Raw genomic sequence first — 19624 nt, 5'->3', positions numbered from 1 at the left:
TATTCTGCACTTAAGAATGACTGGTTTGGGAAGATACTATTATGAGTTAAAACCAGTTGGTAGCCATCACCTGAAATTGTTACATCTATTACTTCAAAATAATCTGCCATCTTTTTCTCAGTTGTAGTAAGCAAGTCCTGCATTGCATCTAGGTGCTTCTGGATTCATTCTAGGCCTTGTGACAGTGCCTTCTGTAAGGCCTGCTGTTACTTGCAAGTGGATTTACCTGTATTCTTAATTTTTTGGTCTTTAAGCAGAGATGTGCTCTTCATTACACAAATGATGGGCAAGTGTGAACTCTTTTCATATGCATATTAAGAGAACTCTATCTACGAAGATGTTACATGGACTCATTTAGTAATGCAATGCAAAGTTAATTAAATATGCACACCTTACAATCTGCCCATACCCCAAGAAGGAAAAGCATTACTTTGAATCTTATAAATGCTACAAATTGCATGTGTGTGTGTGTGTGTGCTACTAAATCAGTTTAGTTAAACCAGTGCTATCTTTGGTGTGCTACTAAATCAATTCAGTTAAATCAATGCTAACTTTGCCTGGACACTCAAATAATTTTTAATCTGCTTAAAATTTCCTTGACAATTTAAGTTAAATCAATATGACAAGTTAAAATCCATTTAAGAGTCCACTTAAAATCAATCTAAATACAGATTTTTCTTAAACTGTTTCAACTTGTAATACAGATAAGACCCCAGGCCAGCAGTCTCTAGATCAAACATGCCATTTAAGTGAAAAGACAGTTACCTTTTCTGTAACTGGTGTTCTTCGAGATGTGTTGCTCATGTCCATTCCACAGTAGGTGTGCGTGCTCGCCACGTGCACCAATGTTGCAAGTTTTTCCCCTAGCAGTACCTGTAGGGGAGCTCCCCTAGCGACCCCGGAGCTCTGAGACCCTCCTAGCAGATGTGATTGTCAGAAGAAAGGTGGGACCATGAGCATGTGGCAAGTGGCTCAAACAGAGGTCCTGTCAGGCTGGCCAGAACCAAGTTCAGGGCCCCTGTGGAACAGAGGGCCAAACATAAGGAAAGAGGCAATCCAAGCCCTTAAGGAATCGACCAGTCATGGTGTGAGAAAATACTGTGTGGCCTTGCACAGGCGGGTGAAAGGCCAATATGGCTCCCAGATGCACCTTGATGGACGAGTGCACTAGGCTTTGGGCTCAGAGATGAAGGAGGTAATCCAGTATTAACTGGAGTGGGACAGCCCATTGAGAGAACCTTGACCATTTTGCCAGGTAAGCCTGATGCGTGGAGAGCCTCCTGCTTTCCAGTAGGACTCATTGTATGCCCTCCGAGCAGGTCCTTTCCTCTTGGTCTAACAAATGAACAGCCACACTGTGAGGTGGAGGGCTGCAAGGTGGGGTGGAGGAGGTGACCTTGGTCCTGAGAGAGAATGTCTGGGCAGCTTCGCAGCTGCCATGGGGGGGTAATGGACAGGGCTGTAAGAGTCCCATTCCAATGTTGTCTGGGCCATGCCTGGGCAATCATGAGGACGTGAGCCTTGTCCGTCTTGATTTTTTCCAGGACCTTGCTGATCAACGGAATTGGGGAAAAGGCATATAGCAGCTAACCCAACCAGGACAGAAGGAAGGTGTTGGAAATTGCGCCCTTGCCCAGGCCCCTTCTATAGCAGAACCCGGGGCACTGGCAGTTCTGCCTGGCTGTGAAGAGGTCCACTTGGGGAGTGCTCCACGTTCGGAAGATCATGTGAGACACCTCCAGGTGGAGCGACCACTCGTGCTGGGAGGAGAAGTCCTGGCTCAGGCGATCCGCTCAAGAGTTCCGGATGCCCAGTAAGTGGTGGGCTTCCAAGCTGAGAATGTGGGCGATATTGTGGGCTTCCAAGTTGATATTGTGGGCAGAAATCCCACCGCCAGAGGGCTTCCTGGCAGAGGGCTGTGGAGCATGCCCTGTCTTGCCTATTCATGTAGAACATCAAGGCTGTGTTGTCTGTGAGAACTCTGACCACCCTTCCCGTAAGGCACAAATGGAAGGCCACGCAAGCCAGACGGACCACTTGGAGTTCTTTGATGTTTATGTGCAGGTCTAGTTCCTGTGCGGACCACTGGCCTTGGGTCTGGAGGTCTCCCAAATGGGCTCCCCACCCCAAGTCGACGCATCGGACACCAATTCTATGGTAGGGGAGCAGCTCCTGAATGGGACCCCTTGGAGCATGTTGTCCGGGGAGGTCCACCCAGGGGGGAGGCTAGTACGGACTCAGGCATGGTGAGGACTTTGTCCAACCTGTCTCTGGACTGGGAGAACATCGAGATCAGCCAGAGCTGAAGGGGCCGCATTCTGAGCCTGGCATGGCATACCACGTACGTGCATGCTGCCATGTGACCCAGGAGTTGGAGGCACGCCCTGACAGTTGTCACAGGGAACCTGGTGATCACCCTTATGAGATCCCTCAAGGTTTCGAACCTGTCCAGCGGGAGGGAAGCTCTGGCCGATGTCGCATCGAGAATTGCGCCAATGAACTCTATTTGTTGTACCAGTACCAACGTGGATTTGATGTTGTTTACTAGCAGCCCCAGCGTGGTACATTTGGACAGGAGGAGTGTTACGTGGTCCTGTACCTGAGACCTGGCTGGAGCTGCCTTCGACCAGCCAGTCATCGAGGTAGGGGAAGATCTGGACCCCCCGACCAGGGTCACCTGTAGGCCACCACCACAGACATACACTTTGTGAAGACTCTGGGTGCCGTCAAGAGGCCAAACGCGAGGATGATGAACTGGTAGTGTTCCTGTCCTACCCCGAAGTGGAGGAAACACCTGTGCCCCTCGAATATGTGAATGTGGAAGTACTTGTCCTGGAGATCGAGGGCGGCATACCAGTCTCCAAGATCCAGGGAGGGAATAATGGAGGCCAGGGAGACCATGCAGAACTTGAGTTTTACCATGTACTGGTTTAGGCTTTGCAGGTCCAGGATGGGCCTGAGGCCCCCTTTGGCCTTCGGGATAAGGAAATAGTGGGAATAGTATCCTTTGTACCTGAACTCCGCAGGCACCACCTCCACCGCTCCCAGGTGCAAGAGCCACCTGACCTCTTCCTCGAGTAGGCTCTCATGAGAGGGGTCCCTGAAGAGGGATGGGGAGGGAGGGTTGATAGGTGGGGTAGAGAGAAATTGGAGGGTATAGCCCTGGGAGATGGTGTTGAGGACCCATCGGTCCGAGGTCAGTCATGACCACTCCGGGAGGAATGTTTAAGACGGTTGGAGAAGGGTAGGGTGTACAGATCCCTGGTGCAGACTGGTAAGTCGTCCCTGGGCGTCCCATCAAAATGAGTGCTTACCTGCCTGCTTGCCCTTAGAGGGGCCAGGCTGGGGGGCAGGCTGATACTGCCGTTGTGGACGCTTCTTATAGTTCCTGGATTTTTTGTAAGAAGGTTCGTATTGGGAGTGGGTGGCTTGGCTGGGGGCCTGTTGAGGCTTGAACTTGGTCCTGGCTGGGGCATAGAGGCCAAGAGTCTTTAAGGTTGTGCGAGAGTCATTGAGACCGTGTAATTTCACGTCTGTTTGCTCCACGAACAGGGTCTTGCCATCGAAGGGGAGGTCCTGCAGTGAGCTCTGTGCCTCGTTGGACAACCCAGACAAGAGGAGCCACGACACCTTCCGCATGAACGCTGCAGAGGCCATGGTTCTTGTTGCCGTGTCCGAGGCTGCCTGAAGGGCTGCTCTGGCAGCAGTGGTGCCCTCCTCCACCATGGCATTATACTCCTTCCTATCACATTCAGGGAGGGAGTCCGTAAACCTTGGCATTGAGACCTGAGTTTAAAATCATACCTGCCCAGCAGGGCTTGGTGGTTTGCCACCCTCAGCTGGAAGCTTGAAGAGGAATAAGGCTTTCTACCAAACAAGGCCAGCCTCCTTGAGTCCTTATTCTTAGGGGTGGGAGCGGGCTGGCCTTGGCGCTCTTTATGGTTGACCGCCTCAACAACCCGGGAGTTGGGGGTGGGGTGAGTGTAGAGATATTTGTGCCCCTTAGTGGGCACAAAATACTTATGCTTTGCCCTTTTAGAGATGGGGGGGCAAGGAAGATGGGGTTTGCCACAGGGCAGTGGAGATTTTTGCCACCCCTTCATGGAGAGGGAGGGCCACCCTGCCTGGCGCTGTGGCTGACAGAACATCAAAGAGGGAGTCCGAAGGCTCCTCCACCTCTTCAGCCTATAGATTGAGGCTTGAGGCCACCCTCTTTAGGAGCTCCTGATGGGCTTTTGTGTCCTCCTGGGGAACAGGAGGAGGAGGTGCCGTGATGGCCTCATCTGGGGATGATGAGGATGGAGGCATGGTGCTTTGCATTCCCACCGGTGCCGCAGTCCCCAGCGCTTGGTCCCCTTCTGACTGCGGGGCCAGGGAGGAGCGCTCCGCCTACCCTGGGGGTCTGGAGGAGGTGCCTGGGGGGTTGAGAGAGGGAGGCTGATGGTCTGTCTGAGGCCCTGCCTACCGAGCGAGCCACCTGCGGGGGCTGCGTCGGGGCCCATGGGGTCCACTGGTACCAAGGCACTGGCCAGGGAGCCTGGTGCCATTGCACTTTCTGCGGCACCATTGGGGCAGGCTGCCCTGCCAGACTCGTGTGGACCGCTGACTGCCACCTCCAAGGGGAGGCTGGGTTGGCATACGAACGACTACTATCCCGGGATAGGGACGAGTAGCGACGTTGTGAGAGGTGCTGGGCTCGAGACCGTGAGTCCGGTGTAGAGGAGTGGGAGTGCCATCTGTAATGGTTGCTCCGCGAATGGGTCCGTCGGGCGGATCTGTGGCGTCCCATTGCCGGTGATCTATGCCTAGGGCTGCGGGAGTGGTGCCGTGCTGGGGACCTTGACCGGGGCGAAGAGCGTGAGCAGCGTTGACGTCAGTACTGCGAGGGGCTATGGTGGCTTCTCGGAGTTAGCAACCTCCAGTGCTGTCGGACCCAGTCCTGGCGGGGCATGCTCTGACCTTGAGGCCTACACTCCCCAGATGTGGTGCGGTGCCTCAATTCCCTGTTGCTCAGCACTCAACGAGAAAATCGGGTGGGGGTTCACGGAGACTGGTGCGGGCTGCCAGCGGGTGGTCACTTGGCGAAGAGTGGCATCGGGAACCTTCCCGCGACCGGTACTGCCCGGGTGGTGGGCTTGCCTCTGGACTGGGGAACTGCTGGGGTCGGTGTAGCCGGTACCAGGAGAAACATTATATGTCTCGAGCCGTCTGCAGGGCATCGGGCGTGGAGGGCACCCGTATGTGGCCACTGGTGTCTGGGAAGGTTGGCTCAGAGTGGGCTGGGCTACTCCGCTCTGCCTGAGTCGGAGGCCACGAGGCCGAGGGGGATCGAGAGCTGCCCAGCGCAGGTCTAATCTCACCCCCAACCTTGCCCCGGTGCCTTGACGGAGAAGATTGCTTCTTCATCTTCTTACAGTGTCCCGTGGAAGGGGAGCAGTGCTGGCGGGTGGAAGGCACCGCTGGGCTGCTGTGCATCAATGCCACAGTGCTCGGTGCCAACTCGGCATTGCGGTGTCGGGGTGAGGGCTGACTCCATCGATATAGCTCAGAGCTGTATATCCTGCTCCTTCTTGGTCCGAGGCTTAAATGATCTGCAAATTTTGCAGCGGTCACTGATGTGGGTTTCCCCAAGACAGTGTAAGCAGCTAGTGTGCGGGTCACTTATGGGCATAGGCCGTTTACAAGTATCACATGACTTAAAGCCTGGGGCACGGGGCATGCCCCGACCTGGGTGCGGTTCTTTTACTTTACTATCTATAGTTGTTGTTTTTTTAAACTATAGGTACTAACTATCTACAAAACTAAATGACAGTCCAACCAGGGAAAGCTACAGAGCAGAGCTGGAGCACAGCAGTTCTGAAGCACCGTCACTGGTGGCAAGAAGGAACTGAGGGTGGGGGAAGTGCGCAGCGCCCCTTATACCACTCCATGGTGGCGCTACTCCAGGGGTTACTAGGGATTTTCCCCTATGGGTACTGCTAGGGGAAAAGCTTCCGGCACCAGTGCACATGGTGGGCACGCACACCTATTGTGGAATGGACATGAGCAATCACTTGAAGAAGAACTTAAGTATTAATTGAACTTAGATCTACAGTGTGGAAATCTGCCTGTAACATCAATCTAGTTACACCTGTATAAATTTCCCTCTTTTAAACAAGCCATTAGAAATTAAATTATTATTGTGAAGTCATTTTAATGATCACTCAATAAGTATTTCTTTGGAGGGGTTTGTCTACAGTACAAAATTAGGTTGACTTAATTTAGGCCAATCTGCTACAGCCACAGCAGTAATTTAATTGGCTGCTGGTGTCCACACTACCCTCCTTCTGCCAGTAGTGCATGTTCTCACCAGGAGAGTTTGCTGTGAACACCACTCAATTTCACAGCAGGAGCCTAGAAGCTGTGAAATTGATATTCTAGTCAATTTCACAGCTCCAGCTAGGAGCCCCATGCAGCTCTTAGCCAGAGGAAGCCCTGACACTGTCAAGAATGACAGTCAACAGCCAGTGTAAGTAAGGCAGTGTCTACACGGACACTGCATCACCCTAACTACACTGACATAAGCACTACACCTTTCTAATCAAAATCCACCATATACTCTGACAATACCAGGGAGTGAACCTCAGAAAAATATCCCAGCTCCAGAAGGCAGTGAATGGAGCAGAACTGAGTGAAACGGGGTAAGTTCTGCCTTGTAACTGCAATGGAGAAGGATTCTATGCAAAAAGGGATAGTCCAGAAAAAGGACACTATGAGGCATGTATTTAGAGAAGTTCAGTTTCAGCTGTTAGACAACAAAAAGTTTTCAGTCACCTTTTCCTAAACAAACCTACTATTATACTGGGCCTTGATGTTTCCAGTCCATCTTCAGGAATCTTTCAAGTTATCCCTTTACACAGTTGCTGTTCAACATCTTTAATTTTCTGTTCCTATTCTATAACAAAATTAACTTGTATTTTATTTTTTTAACGTTTGAATTGCAACTGTAGTCTTTGCTTTTAAGGGGGTGCACAGAGGGATCTATGGAGACATTCTGAGCACCGAGCTGACAGTGGCAGGCACTCACACTTTCACACAGTAAGCAGCGAACACTACAAAATGAAGCTCCAAATAAACTGAAAATAGAGAACCAGGTCAACCATGGTGCAGACATCCTGCTTTTGGATCATGCAGCTTTGCCTCTCCTTCCCTAAAAACCTCTATTTTTAAGGTAAACTCTAACTCAAAAAATCTTCATTCGGCAGTAGAGTGTCCTAGCAGGAGAAAAATTATAAGGGAACGGTAATGTAGGAGGGGAAAAGGAGGATATTTCAAATGCTTTGTCATTCCTTTGGTGTGTTATGGATAATGAAGGTATTGTCTTGGTCGAAGGATTTTATAATCCTCCTCACGAAACTGAACCATCTGGTTGTTACATTTTTATTTTCAACCTACAGGTAAATAGGATACATTTGAAGGCAAAAGACCGGAAGAGAGAGGAAAGAGTTACAAAGCAAGAATTGGAGTCAGCTGCTCTGTACTGATAACTAGTAGGACAGTAAACAGAGCAAAGTGTTAGCTGAGTCTTTTCAGATTAAAGCATTTATAATGCAATTTGTATTATAAGTGCTTTAATCTAAAAATTATACAATAATGTTTAAAATGCCCCTACCATCAACACATCAGATCATTGAGAAACAGTCAGCTTAATGTTATTGTGTCATAACTCAATCTGTGTGCCCTAGAGAAGAAACTAACTATTAAAAGTGGAAAGCCTATATAATGGCCTGAAACACTACTACAGTGTTTCTCCACCAGGGGCATGCATACCCCTGGGGGGTACATAGAGGTCTTCCAGGGGGTACTCAACTCTTCTAGATCAGTTTCTCAACCTGGACAGGTTTAGGGGGTCGCAAGTGCAGGGCCAGCATTAGGGGCTGCAAAGTTAAGTTCCACACTTCAGTCCCAGGTGGCAGGGCTTGGGCTTCAGCCAAGGCTCACAAGTGAAACACAGGTTTCAGAGTAACAGCGTGTTAGTCTGTATCCGCAAAAAGAAGAACAGGAGTACTTGTGGCACCTTAGAGACTAACAAATTTATTAGAGCATAAGCTTTCGTGGACTACAGAAGAAGTGGGCTGTAGTCCACGAAAGCTTATGCTCTAATAAATTTGTTAGTCTCTAAGGTGCCACAAGTGAAACACAGGCTCAAGTATCACACTGAAATGTAAGTACAATATTTATATTCCAATTGATTTATTTTATAATTACATGGTAAAAATGAGAGAGTAAGCAATTTTTCATTATTAGTGTGCTGTGACACTTCGCTATTTTTATGTCTGATTTTATAAGCAAGTCATTTTAAGTGAGGCGAAACTTGGGGTAGGCAAAACAAAACAGACTCCTGAGAGGGATACAGCAGTCTGGAAAGGTTGAGAACCACTACAGGACAGGGTCCTGGGCCACTTCCTACAGAAGGAGGTGGAGGTTTTCTTGAGGCTCGCCTGCTGTCTCTGTGGGACTGGCTTGGTCACCGCTGAAGGGCTAGCCTCAGCGTTGCGTGGTCTCCGCAGGGGCGGTCAGGCCTTGGGGCCAGTGGCTGGCCATCCATCCCCGGAGCACGCCATTGGCGTGGGTCTGCTGGGATCAGGGCTGCGTATCAGGCCGCGAGCCCTGGGGTTGTGACCACCTCCGTCCTGTCTGTGTGGGCAGCTGCAAGCGGGACTCGGGATCCAGGCTGGCTAACGAGCATATGGCAGCGCGAGTCCCGGGGAGGCGGCAGGACTCACGCGGGGGAAGTGGGGAGAAAAGCGCTCGGGTTCCTGCCACTCTCCAAGGCAGAGGATCACCAAGCCCCGCCGCAGGAGGAATAAGACTCCACGTGGACCATAGAGAAAAGACCACCACGCTTCTTGCGCGCCGCCTCCCGGAAGCGGAAGTCGGACTATGAGCCCCGATTCGCTGCCGTGGCCCGACAGGCCCGCCCCGTTCGCTGCTCAGTCAGTCGAAGGGTACTTCCGGTTGGAGAGACAACATGCCTGTGAGTTGTTTTGTTTACAGCGTTGGGACCCGGAGTGAATCGCCTTGGCAGCCCCCTGAAGGGTGGGGTGAGGGGCCTCAGATTGCGGCCAGGGGAATGTGCCCCCCTCCCACAGCCCTGTGTATGGGACCCAGCTCCAGGGGCCCGCAGCGTGGGCCGCTTACGGGCAACCCTCCCCTCGTGACCTGGATAGATGTGGGCGGGGGAGGATTATCCTGCCACTGCGCTGGGCGGGAGGGACACTGGGGAGGGGGCGCGGCCTCGTGACACTAACGGGACGGAGTAACTGACACCCGTGGAATTTTGGAGGGAGGGGGGCGGCGACGTTAGCAGGGCGCCCGCGTGCTCACGGGAGGCTGAGGGCGCCTAGTGCCCCTCGCACGTGCCAGGACACCGGTTACAGGCTTCTCACGTTGGATTCTCAGAATAGAGCAGCCTTGCGCCAAAGGGGAGTGAGAGCGCCACGGCCGTGGCTGCTCCGCTCTCCCGTCCTGCCCTGTATTGGGGTGTGTTAATCCAGGGGCCCTTCTGCGCTGTAGTGGGGCTGAGAGTGCTAGGAGCCCCGCTGTGGGACCTGGCCAGATCCCTTTTCCTGCCCTCTTCCTCTCCCTTTATCTTGAGTGTGGACTATCTCTGCCAGGAGGGAGTCGGGGTAGGGGGTGTTACATGTCAGCCTGCTCTAGTGAAGACAACATTTGGTCATTCAAGTCAAGGACAGGAGGATTGAGCCCCCTCTAGACCACGGTGCCTCCCGTTTCATTTCTGCTGTGGTAACATGGAGGACACTTGTTTGCACTTTGGGAGGGTTGGGTTCTTAATTGGTTTAATCTGTTCTGAACCATCAGATTACCAGGTGGCAGCTGTGGGGCTGTCTTTTGAAAAGCAGTTCAAGGAAGAATCAGTCACATGATACTGGGCTTGGCCTATTGGCTACACTCCAGCTACCTTTAGCTAGCTCAGTGGCCTAGGTTTTAGGAGTTTTCTTTAATCATCTGTTCCACTATGCAGGGTTTTAGCAGCTTTGTTTCTTCTAGGCATTCCTGTTTTGTTTGTGCAGAAATGCCTCTTCTAGAACCGACTTATCCTTTCTAGTGATGGTAGCCTGATGCCTTCACACTGATTTTTAGACACCAAGATAGATTGTAGAACCGGAAATTCCTTTCTGAAACAAACTATCCAGAAATCATTGCCAGTTTTGTTTATTCCACTGCTCACATCTGATTTTTTTAGTCAAGAGTGATGAATTCATTCATGTAGCTAGTTCAATGTTGTGAGACATTGCATTGGTAAGAATGATGTAATAGTGTGTGTCCTAGTATAGTGCATGTTCTTTTACATTACAATAACCATCTCCAAAGGTAATGATGGTATTGCAGCTGCTTCTAACTCACAAATGCTTACATATGTTGTGGTTTAGTTTTAATGCACTGGAATTTGCGCATTAATATGCATATATTAACTAGGAACAAAACAGCAGCATAACGTCAACAGGAAGTCTCCCATCCAACTGATGTAACTGGATTGAGCAGTATTTACCATCCAATACCATGACTTACCCTTTCTTTGCTATTAAATCTAGTTGGATAGAGACATAGCACATCCATCTCTAGAGGAGGAGAAGAGAAAGCACAAAAAGAAACGTCTGGTGCAGAGTCCAAATTCCTACTTTATGGATGTAAAGTGTCCAGGTAAATATTTAAGAGCTTTACCCTTTCATTATGCATAACAGTAATGAAACTTATATGCAGTGAAGACTGATAACGAAAGGTCAATGAAATGTCATTCCTAATTGTGATGTAAACCTGCTATAAAAGGGAATATGGGTGTACTTTCTGTGCTCCAATAAAGAGGGTTTGGGGTTTTTTTCAGAACTCTTCTGCTTGCTTCTTATATTAGAAATATCAGGATTTCACTTTGTTTTTGCCAGAGGACTGACTTGGGAGCTCTCTTACGCTTCAGGCTCTTAGATTTTTCTTCCAAATGTATATTAAAAATTTGAGTGAAATGGATGGGGTTTTGGCAACGAAAGGCTGTTGTTCAGGTGACTCAAAATAGGAGAAACTTGTAGCTGTACTTTTGTTAATCTTCTATTATTCCAAATGCACTGGTGGTACTAATAATGGGAGTATGAATGTAAGCTAGTTCTTGGCATTTTAATTAGTCATATCTAATTCTGCCCAGATGGAGTCATAATAGTGAGAGATTAACTCGATACTGTAGACAAGGCTTCGGAGGCTTGATTCAGTAAAACAGTTGTGTGTCATCCTAGAGTAACTTGTATTGTGGTAGGCAATGTCCAACTGCTAATATCAGGCACTTTTAAATTTCATTGTCTAGTATCTTGCAGTTGCCAACTTTTTGTTGGAGGAAGGTTGTAAACCAAATAGATGCAGACTTTGCTATGTCTCTTTAAACATTTAACCTGGGTCACTTTAATGAAGTATACCAATATTCCCTTTTAGGATGCTACAAGATCACCACAGTGTTCAGCCATGCTCAGACAGTGGTTCTGTGTGTTGGGTGCTCAACTGTGTTGTGCCAGCCTACTGGAGGAAAGGCCAGGCTTACAGAAGGTAAAGGAGTATGTTTAATAAGCCAGTTTTATTCCTTTTGAAGGCTGTGCATTAATGTACTTGCGAAGTGCTAAAGGTTTAATTTTCTCTGTGGCTTAAAAACCAGAGACTGAAAATGAACAATATTCATAAAATCCCTGAGAAGTGTTGATTTCTGGTAAATTGAGAGCTGGATTGCAACTGTATCTGCAGCTTGTCTTTTTTGTATTCTATAAGGGCGGTGTAACTAAACCAGTATTAATCAAATACCATATAAATTAAACACCCTGAATAGGCTTTAATGATTCCCTATACTCTTGAGTTGTAATTCCTTTCAGATTAACAGTAATGGAAAGCATATGGCCAAAGCTTATAGTATGGTTCATTTACTTCTGAACCTGAAGGTTATGAGGTTTAAATCCCTGGGTTATGCTGGGGGGTACTGCTGTCAGATTAAAACAGTCTCTGCTTGCCCTCTCCCCCTAGTATCAGCAAGATTCCTTGGTTAACATTCCCTGTGATTAAAATTTGTTTTTGTCAAACTATAGTTGAGTAAATAATGGCTGCTCTGTTTGCATAGATAACTGGGGTAGAACCAGTGTTTAACTTGTTACTATTTAAGTGTAGCAAAATGCGTAAGATATGAAAAGTGGTATAAAAAACACCCATGAGGTTATATTTAATCTCTTTCTGGGAAAAAAAGTATGCGTTTAAAGTTGATTTCTGGGCTGTACTTTTCAGTGGTAAAACAGGCCAACAACTGTGGATATACAGGCATTAAATAGTAGTACTGCATCTATGTACATTCACAGAAGAGTTTACAGGAGTGCAGGGTGCCTGGAATAAGGATGCTGGCTGACCAAGCTACAGAACATCCCACCCTTACCAGAGAAATCACTGCAATTTAGGGTGTTTGCCATTGGAGGAGAGAGCAGGAGATCTGCTGTTAAAAAGATGCAAAGTTAAGTTTTCAATGGCATAGGCATAAAGCCCCTTTCACTGCACATAGAGATGTAAAAATGTAGCTATGTCATTATTATAATCAGATTAGGCTTGATCTGAAATGCTAATTTTTCACTTGAATGTCTTGTAGAGAAAAAGTAAATTAAAATTATTTATGTAAACTCAGCTACAGAAATGGCAAGGGCAATAGGATGGTCTCAGGGTTGTCTCCTATAACAACTTAAGGACTATCCCAGTTTGATATCCTTTTGTGATTTGTTTACAGGTTGCTCGTTTAGAAGAAAGCAACATTGAATGCTCCCTTTGCCAACATGACTCATGTTATATGCTCCTGGAAGCCTTATCTGTTCAAAAATGTCAGTTAATCTAACAAGTTAATTGTTCTTCTTTGTAAGAAACACTAGTAGTTACCTGGTGTTTGTTCCCTGCTCCCCTCCCCAATAAAACGTCTTAATGTGCAGATTTTTCCTGGAAGTCTATGGGTAATTGAGCTCTATTTTTATAGCTTTTTATTACTGTATTTTGAATGGGTGATACCATTCCACACAAGAATCGGAACTTAAGACTTGCTGCACACTGTTCTGTTAATTATAAACTGACTAATCACCACTGCTATATCAGCTATAGAAATGAAAGGCAAGTGCCTGTGCACTTACAAATGGAGATTGCTGTAGGAATACATTTCCTATATTTAAGCTTTTTTTTTTTTTTTTAATGCCACTGTTGTGATACATGGGGTTAAAATTGCTCGATGGGTATATAAAGCAAACACTTTTCCATAGGAAAACTGGAAAGCATTCTCTATGCGTAGGGGATATGGTATATGAACAAATACCTATTAGAGAGCTGTGAATGGCATCCAGTCACAAGGAAATGAATAAAATTCAATTCAAAAAATTAGTTCCATTCTGTGACAGGGTTAATCTAGAAAATAAAGTATCTTGGTATAATGCTTAAGTCTAGTAAATTGCTCTTAAAGAGGTTTTATCCTGTTATAAGACCACGAACTAGCATTTTAAATTCTGAAAAGATATTATGCATAACAATTAACCAGTTCACCTGAGCAAGAAAAAAATTGGTTGGCTTTTGTTCTTAAAAGGACTGCTTCTCTTTCTAAATTGCCATGGAATACTAACAGAATTGACATTTCAGTTATTTCTTTACATGGTAAGCCATGTAAACAGTGCATTCTTAAATCTGTATCTTAAGAATAATTTTATAGTAATGTCTTGACTTATATGTAAACAGAACTTTTTTCAAAATTGCATAAATTAAGTAAGTCTTCTTGTCATTTGACTGGCATTGGAAATTTTGTCTTTTCCAATTGAAACTGTATTCTTTTGTGGTAAGAGCATGATGTCAGCTTAAAATCAATAAAAAAATAATGCTTGATACTGTATTTGCATCAGATTGTGAGATGTTTTACTGCACTTCTTTGAAAGTGAGCATGAATTCTTAGTGTCCATCTCTTAGTTTTAAAAAAAAATCCTTAGTATATATGTACCTTTAAGAAAAACACAAAGTGGCTTGTGTCAACTATTACATATTCTACCAATTATGTAGGGATCAACTGACTTTAAACCATATTGAGATTTCATGACAAACACAGGATAACTTAAGAGCAAAGTAACTCAAGTCAGATTTGATGTGTCAAATTGTCTTAGGTTGGCTAAACACTGCCCACAGACTGTTAGAATTCTTACTTGCCTCATTGGCATTTCTTTCTAGATATAAGCACAAGCTAAAACTAGTGTTTGATACCCCTTTCACACGTGAGATTTTAAGACAACACCGAATAACTAAGTACTGCCAAACCAGAGTAGCTGAATAATCCATCTTGTCATTCTGTCTAATCCTGGCTGTTGGCAGTAGTTTAAATTAGATGTAAACTCCCGTAATGCTTCCATATAGGGAAATTACATTGACCAGTGATTATGATTTACCTTCAAGAAGCAAGAAAGAATGCCTTTTAAAAAAAAAAAAAAAGCAATCAAACACAATCACCTCCACAGTGAGATAAGTATCCGAAAGTATGTTCTTTTTGGATATAGAAAGTCTGCAATTGCTATGTGTACTCTGGTAAAATGTTCTCACTAGTAGCTTTGATTGCTAAAAATGTTTTCAAACTTATTTCTTGCCATGAATCTTGCTTTCATACCCATTTCAAATATCTACATTGGGGTGTTTCCTATCACTAGTGCTGTATGCTCTGTGGTAGTCTTAGCAATATGCTTGGGTATATATACACACACACATTATATTAGATCTTTATCTGATTCAATGCAATGTTCAGTGAGTTTGTTTTTCCGAAACCCCCTCCCCACAACCAAAAAAAACCTTTACTTTTAAGCGCCATTAAACAAGGATCACTATTTCCAGAGTATTTATATGACAAAGAAAAAAATAAAGCAACGACATGTTAGAGTAGAAGTTTTACCTTTTAGTGTTTCTGCATTTAATAGCTCATAGGCTATTGTCTGTTCATGAACCCTGCAGGAACTAAGCCATCCAGGGCAAACAACTCATGTTTTGTTTATGAAACAGTACAGATTTCTGCTACTGCACAACATTTATCAAGTCACTAGATACTCAAGATTATGAAAGAGTGTTCCAATTATAATGTTACAAGTTTACAACCTTTATCTCCATTGTTTTTATACTGGATATATTTTTCCATCAGTGTTAAGATTTAGGTTAAAAATTACGTGAAGTGATTTTGACAATACGGAAATGTCAAAGTAGCTCCTGGCTACTTTAGAAGTAACCCAATCCTCAGCTTCCATGAGCATTTTTTCCTGACTTTTGGTAAATTAAAAATGTTTTTAAAACGTTGAATAGACCTAATACTGATATAAAAATACAGTTTTGGTCAGTCAAAAAGCAAATTCACTTAGCACAAAACAAATAGTTCAATAAAATGAGTTTTTATTGTTTAAGGCATAAAATAACTAACTATAATCATGAAAACACTAGACAAGCATTTACATTTGATTAGGAATCTGTGTAAAGTAAACCGCTGACAATTCTGCTAAATATCACAGATCATCTATAATAAAAATACATTTCTTGGTATGTCATATCTTAAACTATAACATAAGAGAAATATGAAAGCAGCACTGACATGGTATTTCTCCATATGGTAGAAGTCAACTCTTTGTGAAATTGTTAAGAGTGGTAGCAGGGTTAGGGACAGGCAAGCCAATATTCTCTCAGCTACTGCCTGTAGTATCCTGCCCCTTCAGGTAGAGAAACAGAATTGCTAAGCAGTGCTGTGGCACCTGCATCAGTGTTAAGAGATTCATTTTAAAGCAACTTTTGTGTTTAAGGTTTTGACTAAGGGTGGGGGCATGCTCCTGCAAAACCAGATCTAATCTGGAGAAAGACGTATTGCAACCTCATGAAGAAATACATCACCAGCGAAGTATGCAAGCACAGGGGCTATAAGAATGCTAGCCAAGCTTTGCAATATCAACAGCAGCAGTAGCATTGTGAGTAGCTAACTACATGTGTGGGGGAGTTCAGTGCATTTTTTTTTGGTACACCAACCTGAAGCTCTGTGCACGATATACAGGAAGAAAAAAAAATGTACTTAAATTCCTTTAACTTATTAATATTAAAACAGTATTCTGGATTACAGGTACAGCTTTATCAAAATCCATTAAAATTAAGCAAAACATTTGCTAAAATAAATGAAGACCATACTGTAAATGTTACAAAAATAACCCAAAACTTGAACTATGAATTAAGGTAGTTTCCTTTTCCATTCTGTACACTTAAAATCCAGATTAATTGTTACATTGTAATCAGAACTCATAAAATAAGAATACAGAAGATCTGCTACTATTATAGCAAGTCTTCATCATGATCATCTTCTGCAGATTGCTTTTGAGCCTGTGAACACTTGGCCATCTCTAAATGAATATTACATTAGAACAAAAGGAACATGGGTGATGCCTCAACTCCTGCATTACCTATACAGTCATGCATATTTAAATCATATGCATGTTGTGCCACCTTTCTATTTGCTCAAAGTTCAGTAAGTGTATATATTAAATGATAAAACTTTCACAGTTCTTGTAAAATTCTTGATTTTTTTTTTTAATAGAGGGCACACAACAGCTTCATCACTGAACGAGGAAGACATGGTCACTCTAACAAAGCCAGTATCAAAAATTGTTTTGCTGGTGACAAGTTTAACCAAAAGATGCACATGAAAGGAACAAAGTTAATAGATTATTTAAGCAGTTCTTGCACTCCAAGAAACTCAATCTGAGCTAAATATGTTAAATTAGTAGGGGAAACCAAGAACTTGACACATCTGCAGTACAAAAAATTGGATTAAAAAATGATCATGTAAAAACAACAGAAAAAGGTGGTAAGGAGATACATAAAATATGTCCTTGTCTACAAGGTTTTATGGGAATTTTAGACAAGTTTTTGTTATGAAGTATAACCAAAATTATTTAAAATTAAGAAAAAAATAAAGTAGTAGGAAGCCTTTTGTAACCCTTTTAATTAAACAATAGAATAATCTGCCAAAAAAACCATAATTGCCCATACTGAAGATATTCAAGTCAAAACTAGCTTAAAGGGGACTCTGAAATAATGTAGATTATTTTTAAGTGAAGGATGACTAAATACTAAGCAGAGATAATTTAGCTAATTTTCTTTAGTGTCCCTCTGGATAGAGAAAAAGAGAGGAGAACCTCCACAGCCATTACGGAGCACCCTTAGGTGCTGGATCCTTGATTCAATATTCCTTGTGCCTCTACAGCAAAGAGATGAGATTTCCTTTGGAAAGCTCTCAGCATCACTTCTTGCTCATCCGGAGGGGATTACTGTTGAGCAGAGTTGTCTGCATGGCTTCTGAATTGGGAAGTGAGAGATACTCTAGGTGTGATCTTGCTCCTCTTGAAGTCAATGGGAATTTTGATATTGAATTCAAGAGTAATCTCTCTTGATTTTGCTCATTATATAGAATATTTTAATTCTGATCCAACACAAAAGAGTAAAGGAATACCACTGGGCCAGAAGGCTGGCTTCACTCATTTGTTTTGTGCCCAGTTAAAATAGAAAAGCAGTCCTCTAAAAGATGAAAGACCAGCTTAACTCACCATGTTAAGTTTCATCCTTTTCTAATTTTGAACAGGAACTTGAGAGTTACAACTCTGCTAAAAACATGCTTCTGATGAAATCTAGTGTACAGTCATCCTCAGCCTGGGAGCAACTTCAGTTTAATTTCAGTGGGGTTTGTTTTTGGACAGAAGTACAAAACTTTGTATTCAATGTTTTTTAAAAAGCAAAATCTCTATTTTAAAGTGACTGTTCAAAAATACTTGTGAACACAACTTTGGCCAGCATGAATTGAAAAATATAACATGGCAATAAAAGTCAGTCTTGCATTTTCTTATTATTTGATTCTATACAAGTTTCCCTTACTTTTACTACATTTAAGGAAACTATTTGCTAATACGAAAATGTCTAGAAGACAAGAGTAAACATCACCCTCTTTCTGGTAAAGGCGAACAATAATATGTATCGATCTTGACTGGTCAGTACCTTGGCTTGATAAGAAAAAAACATTGCTACAACATTGGTGATTTGCAAAATAACTGTTCTCTTGGAATGCCTTTTTCCATAAGTTAGCAACTATATAGCTACTTCCCTGAGCGAAGACTTCCAAATGCACAAAAATGTAGCACCGCTAACAAAAGTTATATAGGGTAATTTCTTTACAACCTGATACATTCTCTCAGAAATGTGTATTCCTAGCAATCTTGGAGCTCAGATGTACCCTTTGTTTTTTGTTGTTGTTTTTTTAACTTTGTTCCTATTTCAATACAACAGTACAGTTATTCAGACCTACACTATATTTTAATCAAAGTATCATGCCAATTTGTCTTTATCAAATTCTTTTGCAATCTTTAAGGCAGTGCTGTTGAGGGAAACTGACTGCATATTACAAATAATGTTAACAACTACTCCTCTGGGAGGTGTCACTAACCCACTGTTTATAACCTCAGAGTCCAACTCTTCAGGAAGAATAAGCAGGACACTGCTTGCACCAACTGCTCCACCAGTATGGGAGATGTAGTGTCGCTGCTGTCTGCAAAAACCATATTCTTGCTGTTTCTCCACAACAACCCAACCCATTGCATATTTACCATCCTTGTCCCATGATGCCTCAGTGTTTGGCACTGGGGTCCACATCATTGTAATAGTGTCCGGTTTGAGGTAGCCAGGAAGAAGTTTATTGGCACTGTTTTTAAACTGTCCAACTTGATAACTGTACAACAAGGCATTTCCAAATTTCAGGAGGTCACCTGCTGAAGAAAGAAAGCCGCCACCAGCCCACTTGTAGGAGTTGTCCACATAGGGTGCATTTACGAGCCGTCCTTTTTTGTTGCAAACATAACACCTAGAATTAAACAAGAAAGTTTTAACTGTCACCCATAAATAAAATGGAAATAATAATCTTTTAAATTTCTAGGTTATAATAAAGGCAAAACAGTGATGAGACAGCGCACTCTCCCTCCCCTCCCTTACTTTTCATTTTAAATTCTAGGGAGACCCACATACCTCCCTTGCTAGACTTCAGATAGAGAGGTACACCATCCATTCAGTCCACCCAATTCCTTCTTTGGGGGAGAGCCCAGGGCTGGGGCAGCAGGAGGTGCAGGTGGAGGAAGAGCCCAGGGCTGGAGCAGCAGGGGAGTGCAGGTGGGGGCCAGAGCTGGGGCAGCAGGGGGTGTGGGCGGGGGAGAGGCCAGGGCTCAGGCAATACACGGGGGCGGGGGGGAGCCGCAAAAAACCTAGAGCTGGCTCTGTTTCTACCATTCACAGCAAGCTGCAGATTAACGTTCCATACTCCTTCCTCCACCCTTTCCTGTTGCTAGTGGCCGAGGGAATGCTGGGAAATGTAGTTCTTTTCCTGCTCCAGGGCTGGCTCTATAGGCAGGGAGCTAACCAAGGAACTAAGGCTCCCAGGGCCCCCTGTTGGCTCTCAGCTCTCATGCTGGATTCTTGCACCCCTTGCAAATCTGCTGCCCCAAGCAACTGCTTGCTTTGCTGGTGCCTAGAGCCAGCCCTGGCC

The 19624-nt window shown here is 44.5% G+C and overlaps 2 protein-coding genes across 2 annotated transcripts in view; one reads left to right on the top strand and one right to left on the bottom strand.

Moving 5' to 3' along the window:
* Positions 1 to 8918: 8918 nt before the first annotated feature.
* RPS27L (ribosomal protein S27 like) lies at positions 8919 to 13930 on the top strand. Its single transcript, XM_054042521.1, has 4 exons — positions 8919 to 9016; positions 10596 to 10704; positions 11479 to 11589; positions 12797 to 13930. Exons 1-4 carry the CDS (start codon positions 9011 to 9013, stop codon positions 12823 to 12825), a joined length of 255 nt encoding a protein of 84 aa, XP_053898496.1. The 5' UTR covers positions 8919 to 9010; the 3' UTR covers positions 12826 to 13930.
* A 1509-nt stretch (positions 13931 to 15439) lies between these two features.
* Positions 15440 to 19624, bottom strand: part of LACTB (lactamase beta) — a 38760-nt gene continuing 34575 nt past the window's right edge. Inside the window, exon 6 of the mRNA XM_054041992.1 lies at positions 15440 to 18949. Within this exon, the coding sequence (XP_053897967.1) occupies positions 18418 to 18949 (532 nt within the window). The 3' untranslated portion in view covers positions 15440 to 18417. The remainder of the gene's footprint in view (positions 18950 to 19624) is intronic.

The sequence above is a fragment of the Malaclemys terrapin genome, chromosome 10 (genome assembly GCF_027887155.1).
Source record: "Malaclemys terrapin pileata isolate rMalTer1 chromosome 10, rMalTer1.hap1, whole genome shotgun sequence".
NCBI lineage: Eukaryota > Metazoa > Chordata > Testudines > Emydidae > Malaclemys > Malaclemys terrapin.
Note: the sequence above shows the minus strand (reverse complement) of the source record. Positions and strands in the feature narration are given on the sequence as shown.

What these genes read in the sequence shown, in the direction of transcription:
- RPS27L (XM_054042521.1), top strand. An exon ending in TATGGATGTAAAGTGTCCAG is followed by an intron (nt 10,705 to 11,478) that starts GTAAATATTTAA and finishes ATTCCCTTTTAG; the next exon opens with GATGCTACAAGATCACCACA. An exon ending in AAAGGCCAGGCTTACAGAAG is followed by an intron (nt 11,590 to 12,796) that starts GTAAAGGAGTAT and finishes ATTTGTTTACAG; the next exon opens with GTTGCTCGTTTAGAAGAAAG.